Raw genomic sequence first — 8,204 nt, forward strand, 5'->3', positions numbered from 1 at the left:
TTAACGAAAAAATGAAAAAAAGAAAGAAAGAAAGAAAGAAGAGCTTTTGAAAACACTTGAAAATAAACAACGTTTTTAAGAAAATTATAATTTACGTCTCATTTTCTAAGTTTCCTTTATTTTTGTTTTCTTGTATCTTTTTCTCATATCATCGACAAAAAAAAATATTTGTTTACATCTTGATAAAATTAATATTTAATAACTGATTTAAAAATTGATATTAAATTAATTTTTTTATATTATGTAATATGATTGATCTCTTTATGAATAACGTAATTTAGTTTGAAGGAATATTTCCGGCTTTTAGTAAAATAAAAAAAATCAAATTACTCTAATAATAAAAGTTTGTGTTTTAAAAAATATAATATTACATAAAACACATAATTTAGTTATTAAGACATTAATTTTTTTTATGTACAGGTAACATTGATTGTAAAAAAAAGACATTAATTAACAATCAATGTTACCTGAACATAAATAAAAATTATACATTATTAAAATATAAATGATTAATTTCTCATTAATAATTAAAATTACTTATTTTAGTCCTACTCAATTTAAAGCATCAAAATCAATAATTTAATTAGGAATTTTAAGTTTACGATTTTGAAAATTTGTCTACATTAGAAACTGAAAAGAAAACTTTTCAGCTGATATTAAAATACATTTAATGACTAACGTAGATAAGTTAATACGAAATCAGTTTAATTAATGTCCTCAAATTTAAACTAAACTTGAACAAATAATTGCTTTAAATAGTTAAAAGAGAAAAGTTGTACTATTACCCATTACCTATAATAATCTACTTGAACAAAATTATTTTCCATAAAATACATGTGATTTTGTTAAAAAAAAGAATCCTATAGTAATTAAAAATTTAAAATACTTATAATGATGATAAAAAAAAATACTTATAACTCTTTTATAGTTTTTTTTTCTGATTATCCGAATTAAAATATTGATACATATATTATATATTATTGATATAATAGTATAAGATCTCATTATATTAAAATGAGTTAAAAGAAATTATTTAATGAGTGAATTCATATTCAATTTTTATTGTATATAAAATTTCATTACGACTAACAATTCCCGTATTGCAAAAAGATTAGTCTATTTTTTACTATAGATAAAAAAAACAAGAGACATAGGTGGTTGAATTTGGACGAAAAAAGAAATAATAATAATAATATACTAATGTTCTGTTAATAGCCTTTCTAAAAAAGAAAAAAAAATTAGTTTCTTGCATTAAACCACATAACACATGACACTATAATTTCCTCTTCTTCTCTCGTTTCTCTCTCTTTCTTTCTCTCAAAGTGTTGAACTTGAAGTTGCAGAGAGAAAATGGATTGAGAATTCTCTCTCTTTTCTCTTTCTCTTCCCAACTTTCCTTCCTTGGGATCATTCTGGTAAACTCCTCATCTTTTCTATCTCTTCCATTTTATTTATTTATTTTTATTTGATTTTTTTCTTTTGTTTTCTCTCTAAGAGTTTAGATCGGCTTTGTTCTCATGAGTAGAACGAGAATCCACCTTCTCTGTTCATGTTTGGTTTTATGTTCAAGCGATTTCGTTGACATTGCACTCCAAAAGCCACTAGTAACATACTATAGAAAAATTGGGTTTCTTCTTTTTTTTTTTCTTCAGGAAATTCAATTACTTACTATAAGAAAATTCAATTTGTTTTTAATTTGACTTCTCTTTGTTGTTGTCTTCCTTCATGCCTTAGTTGTTGTGTAGAAGTTTTTCGTCAATTTTGTCCCCTTCTCTTTCTCGGTGTGTGTGTGTGTTTTATTTATTTATAAATTTATAAATTTCTTCTGTTTTTTTAGGGTTTATCTTTGTGACTCAAAGGTTTGGATCCTGAACTATTTTCAGCTAGTTTTTTTTTCAAGCCAGAAAGGTATTTTTGGTAGTGTTCTTGGGAGTTTTAGTGATCAATCAAGCCACTAGAGAGATTGTATAGAAATGAATACTTAATAATTTGGTAATGCTTTTTCAAATAAGATGTTAAAATTAGAGAAGTTGGTTAAATTCTGGGTTTGTGTCCTACTCTTAGTGAAGTTTGTGAAGCTTTTTACTACAAAAAGGGTTGTCTATAATCGGATAATGCACTAGATTGTTAAGTTTAGCTATTAGATATATTACATAAGTTGAAGTTTTGTGATTGGTATTTAGTTTATTGTTTTATTTTGTTCAGCTTCTTTGCTATGGAAGACTCAGATTCAGTTGCTACGCTGATAGATTCCACAACTTCTAAGATACAGCAGCTGCAAAAGGCATTTGCTGAACTTGAAAGTTACCGAGCTGTTACTCTGAACTTGAAATGGAAAGAACTCGAGGAACATTTTCATGGTCTGGAGAAATCCTTGAAGAGGCGCTTTCATGAATTGGAAGACCAGGAAAAAGAGTTTGAGAACAAAACAAGGAAGGCTCAGGAGATACTGGAGAAGCGGCAAGCAGCTGTTTATGCCAAGGAGCAAGCCACGTTGCAGAGGCTTCAGGAGAAAAGGGATGCTGCTGTATTTGACATTGTGAATGCTCGAGAAAAGCAGAGGAAGGTCACGATAAGTGATTTGGCTATTGTCTCCAATGGGGGTAAGGGGACATTTCATGTGGAGGACAAACCAGTGGATGCTGTGTCCTTTGCAGCTAATGGTAATGTGGAAGAGGTGGTACTTTCTCCTGAAAATGGAAATGTGGAGTTGTCTTATCCAGACTTGGTAAAACTTTGTAAAGAGATGGATGCTGCTGGGCTTCACAAATTCATATCTGACAACCGTAAGAACCTTGCTGCTGTAAGGGAGGAAATACCACATGCATTAAGAGCAGCTCCTAACGCCGCCTGTTTAGTTTTAGATTCTCTGAAGGGGTTTTACTGTACAGAAGTGTCAAATCAGGACGTAAAGAAGGATGCTAACTTACTGGGTGTTCGCCGAACATGTATCATGCTGATGGAATGTCTATGTGATTTCCTGAGCAACTCAGGTTGTGTTTCTAATGTAATTTCAGAAGATATCAAGGACCGGGCTAAGGCAGTTGCTGAAGAATGGAAACCCAGATTGGATGCTCTTGACATCGATGCTAGCAATGTGAATTCCTTGGAGGCTCATGCATTTTTGCAACTTCTAGCCAGTTTTGGTATTGCCTCTGGTTTTAATGAGGAGGAGTTATCTAGGCTAATTCCAATGGTATCTCGACGTCGCCAAACTGCTGATTTATGTCGTTGCCTTGGGTTGTCAGAGAAGATGCCTGGTGTGCATTTGTTCTTTACTTCTTTTATAGTGTTTGACAAATATCAAGATCTCAAATAAAGCATCTCAGATTTTGAACAAAAATCTGATACAACTAAAGGATTTTTTTTAAGTTGACTTTTATTTTTTATTCTATATGCCAAGTTTTCATATAATTATCTCATGCTCATGTATCTATTTCTTTGAATATAATTTTGAATTTTTACTATGAAAAAATTGTTCCCTTAGGTTTCTCTTTGGTGATAATATATATGCCATCTTGCTAAAGTACCATGTGCCTTGCAAAATCATCCATTAGTGAATAGTAATAGGATTTTTCCAAGTCCTCTAAACTTTTTAATAATTGAATGATTGTATTTGACCACTCTTCATGAATGAGCTTGCCGGATGCTTCTTGTTAAATTATAGAAAGGGAAAAAAATATATTAAAGGAAACATGAAATTTTAATAAGTAATGACTTTTATGCTTTCATGAAAGTGATTGAAGGTTATCAAATATCAAATGAGGTGCATTATTATATGTTAGGATGCTCAAAGAAAATTAATGAATGTAAATTATTAATGTGATATAAATTATGCTGTAAGAATTAAGAAAATCTAGGAAACTTATCACATTACAAAGTAAGCAGTGATAGACTTTAATGATAACATTAGACCTTCACCTTAGTTTCTAAGCATCATCCCAAAGTGGCTTGTGACATGCAAACATAAATGACTTTAGCATCTGTATTATTCAAAGAGTGAGGTAACTAAACTATTTTATCTGTTTATTTTAATTTTTAATGATTCATTTTACTTTTTCTTGTGCAGGTGTCATTGAAGTTTTGGTGAATAGTGGGCGGCAAATTGATGCTGTTAACTTGGCTTTTGCATTTGATCTTACAGAACAATTTTCACCCATTCCTTTACTGAAGTCTTACTTGAAGGATGCTAGAAAAATTTCTTCTCCTGTCAGAAGTGTTAACTCATCTCCCACTGCACAGGTAAGTTGTTGAGCATCTGTTTTATCACAATATCATGTAATTATTCCCTCTGTTGTTTCTTGTAATAATTTGAACTGGTGCTCTGAAAGTTCTTCAGACTTTATTTCCCAGTTTCTATGGAAGTTATCTATAGTTTTATAGTCATCATGAATTTTTGAGCTTGGTAATTGCAAATGAATGATTGTATAGAATGGTTTTTGTAGTCATCATGAAATATTTTGCAGAATCAAAAACTCCTCTAATTGAGGTGCAATCTTATGAGTTCTTTCCCAATTTTATTATGCTTTCATATTTGTTTACTTATTTGATTTGATTAGGAATTTGGCTAAGGTTACTTATTTAATTGAGGTGCAATCTTTTGACATCTTACTAGATTACCTTCATGCATAAATGACTACAATATGTTAAAAAATAAGTAATGGCTAAATTTGTGTGTAGTATCATCAATGGAAAGAGATTCAGAATATATCTAATCAATTGTAGATATGTTTTCCACATAATTCTAGTTTTTTTTAATTAATAGAACTTGTTATACAAATATGCATCATTTGGATATTTATTAAGAAAAAGAAGTTTATTTAAACGAAATACATCATACCCAATCTGTATCCTAACTCAGTTTTGACTTTCATTACACACCTTCTAGATGTTGAAAATATATCTATAATTTATTTTGCATTCAACTTTCTTATTAAAAAATTCAAAATATGGTCTATGAAATCCTTTAGTTAGCAAGTCAGCTGTTTGTTGCACATCCTCCTTCTAACTTTTCTTTTATGATGTTCCTATCGATGTCCACATGTTTGCTCTTGTCATGCTGTACTAGGGTGGTGTGCAAGATGAAACATTGATTGTTGCCTGCCTCTTTATGACAAATATAGCTTCGTTGGCCTTCAATTGTTCTTTTCCTCTTTAGTTTTTCTAGAACCCTTTCATCCCCAATAATTCACATATCCCCATGTTCCTTTGAGAAATCAGTTTGAAAAATCAATATTTGTTTTAGACTATGCATCTTCCAATGTAAAAAAGCATTTCGGTGGCCTTAGGTTTTCAATTTCAAATTCTGATTCCAAGCACTTCTACCTTTCCATTTCAGTAAGATCATCTCCCACGTGTATGATACCAGCTTAGACGATCAAAATAGCAATTTCCTGGCTGATGAAATTTTACGAATAGTGTGTGATCTGTCTGCTCAAGAGTACCTTTGTTTCTTTAAGGACTTGTATATCTCTCAAACCATGCCTTAGGTGACCGTTTCAAATGATAGTATGATACAACAACTTTTCAGTTTACATACTTCAGAACCAAACCTTTATCAAAACCCTGTGGAGGCTCCATGTAGACTCTCTCTTCAAGGGCATTTAGGAATGCGTTCTAGATATGTAGATGTTATATTGGACAATCCAGATTTGCAGCAATCTAGAGAAGCACTATCAGTACTGAGTTTATCTAGAGGTGTGAAGGTTTGTGTGAGGGGTTGATGACCAATGGAATAAGACTAAGAAGGTTGAGTTAGAACGGAATATGAATGAGGGGTTTTCTTGTAATTTCCTAAACATGTGACAGTGAAGGATAGAAAGTGATGGCAGTTCCTTCGTGATAATCCTGTTTGGAAGTTTGAAAGTCCCTTGAATTTTAAATTCTTTATTTTTGACAGCAGTGCTTAATATAATTAACACCAATGACCTACTGCAAGTTTGTTGGCCACATAAGGCTATTTCCCCTTATATGTTTGTTATGTTTTGTTGTCAGCTCAGAATTTGTTATTCATTTGTTCTTATATTTTCTGCTGCCACTTTATGAAATCTTTAATTTTGGAATTGTTGGGTATTCCCTAGGTCGTTGGACTAGTCTTGCCGACTAGCTTAACTGGGTCTGGTAGAACTAAAGAAACTAAATTTTTGTTGCAAATCTTTGCTATACTTTCGTACATTTAGTTGGAGCATAATTTTTGCATTTTTAAGGATTTTTTTTTTTTTGGATTAGTATTGTCTCTAGGATAAGTTAGGCACTTGGTTTCTTTTGGATATAAAACTGTTCATGAGTCTTCACCATAATAACTTACTGTGTGTTTGGATTTAAGTTGGAAATGCGGTGCACATGGTTCTATGCAAATCCAACGGATAAAAGTAAGTTGAAAGTAAAAGTAAGGGTGGTGATGCTTCTGCAATCATACGTTTGCCTCAAACATACGTTTGTAACCTTCTACCCAAACACACTTAAGCTTTTGGGTTCATGACTTGGTATTAGAGATTCTATGATCAAAATGGACACAATTTTGTTAATTTGTTCTGTGAATATAGATGTAATGGCGATAAAGAGCTTTCACGTATGAGGTCTGGGAACTTTGTGGAGTGTGGCATTGCTGCAACTGAAACAATGGGGACAAAATTGCTTCTTGATTCCAAAAAATTAGAGGGATGAAAAGTGATTGAAGAGACATTCACTGTCTTGGTTTGACCGAGGGTTGTGCTTTGGTTCCATTAGGTCCTTCTTTATATGCTTGAAAGTTGAAGATGCCCAGTGATCTTGATCTTGATGTTTGATAATTAACTTGTTTATACAGATATATATTTTTTCTATGAATATTCCTAATTACTTGCTATTGCCTCAGATTGATGTTAATGATCGAGAACTGATTGCACTTAAAGCTGTAATTAAGTGTATTGAAGATCACAAACTTGATGACCAGTACCCTCTGGATCCTCTCCAGAAGCGAGCGACCCAACTCGAGAAGGCCAAGGCTGACAAGAAAAGGGTAACTGAAGCAACAAAGCCTCAACCCAAGAGACCCCGTGCTAATGGTGTGGGATATGGCCCGCGTGTCACTAACATTCTATCTGACAAAACTTCTTATGCTAGAGTTGCTGACAGGTATCCTCAATACGTGTATGACCGACCTTACATGTACCCTGCACCAACTGACAATCACTGCCCTCCTCTCATGGGTTCTGCAACTTATAACATCTCTCCTAATCCTGGCAACTACTTTGGAAATGGCTATCAGTACCAAGCTACATATCTCCACTAGTTAGCACAGATGATGGTGAACTGATGACTAAGAAGCTACATATCCCTTTGTTTAATATTTAGTCTTAAGTCTTAACCCTTAAGCTGTTGTATGTTGCACTTTATCTATGTAGTCTTTAAGAATTGCTGAAACAGGTAAAATGTCATGTTAAATTTTAACTTCTGTGCTAGAAGATATTCTGATCCTCTAATGTATGTACTCTGTTCTCGTTTTGTAAAATATCTTTCTTTGTTTCTTAGATCTGAGATCTGTGATTGTCATTTTTCACTGAATCTAACAAACTACAGTTTTATGACTTGTTTCATGTTTTCCTCTCCAGTAAAGTGTATATCATCTATCTACGTCACGGAGACGGGTAAATTTTGAGAAATCTTAGGGTGTGTTTGATTTGCATTTTTATTTTCTGTTTTCATTTTTTCAAAACTATTTTCATTTTCAAAATATTAGAATTCTGAAAACATGTTTGGTTTGACTTCTTGTTTTCTGCTTTCAAGAAATAAAAACACTGAAAATGCATTTTCAAAAGGAAATGTATTTTTAGATTTGCTTAAAATTACATTCTTTGTCATCGCGTTTTCATTTTATCCAAAATGAGGTTCCTAGTTTTGACTGAAAACGAGATTTTATTGTTTTCAGTTTTTAGTTCATTTGGGAAAATATTTTCACTGAAAATGAAAACAGAAATTCAATCAAACACATTTTCATCGTCATTTTTTATTTCCAGTGAAAATGAAAACAAAAAATAACCAAACCAAACACCCCCTTAAATTTTGGAAAGTTCATGAAATCTAATTTGATCCAATGCACATTGTTTTGAAGATTGAAGGTCTTACGTTGTATGTTTTGTTCCATCACTTTGGTAATCAAATTTCTGACTTTTAGACCAAATTGTTGAGATTAGTCCCTGTTTTTTTTTTGGCAAAATTGTATT

The 8,204-nt window shown here is 32.1% G+C and overlaps 1 protein-coding gene across 1 annotated transcript; it reads left to right on the top strand.

Moving 5' to 3' along the window:
- The first annotated feature begins 1,257 nt into the window (after window positions 1-1,257).
- On the top strand, window positions 1,258-7,518 carry LOC114406401 (FRIGIDA-like protein 3). Its single transcript, XM_028369089.1, has 4 exons — window positions 1,258-1,415; window positions 2,206-3,260; window positions 4,070-4,242; window positions 6,857-7,518. Exons 2-4 carry the CDS (start codon window positions 2,216-2,218, stop codon window positions 7,271-7,273), a joined length of 1,635 nt encoding a protein of 544 aa, XP_028224890.1. The 5' UTR covers window positions 1,258-1,415; window positions 2,206-2,215; the 3' UTR covers window positions 7,274-7,518.
- Window positions 7,519-8,204: the final 686 nt, after the last annotated feature.

Source organism: Glycine soja, chromosome 3, assembly GCF_004193775.1.
Source record: "Glycine soja cultivar W05 chromosome 3, ASM419377v2, whole genome shotgun sequence".
NCBI classification, from domain to species: domain Eukaryota; kingdom Viridiplantae; phylum Streptophyta; class Magnoliopsida; order Fabales; family Fabaceae; genus Glycine; species Glycine soja.

Excerpts from the sequence above, each read along its gene's own strand:
- LOC114406401 (XM_028369089.1), top strand. The coding sequence starts at position 2,216 with ATGGAAGACTCAGATTCAGTTGCTACGCTGATAGATTCCACAACTTCT. Across the intron at positions 3,261-4,069 it reads GTTGTCAGAGAAGATGCCTG|GTGTCATTGAAGTTTTGGTG; the intron begins GTGTGCATTTGT and ends TTTCTTGTGCAG. Across the intron at positions 4,243-6,856 it reads ACTCATCTCCCACTGCACAG|ATTGATGTTAATGATCGAGA; the intron begins GTAAGTTGTTGA and ends CTATTGCCTCAG.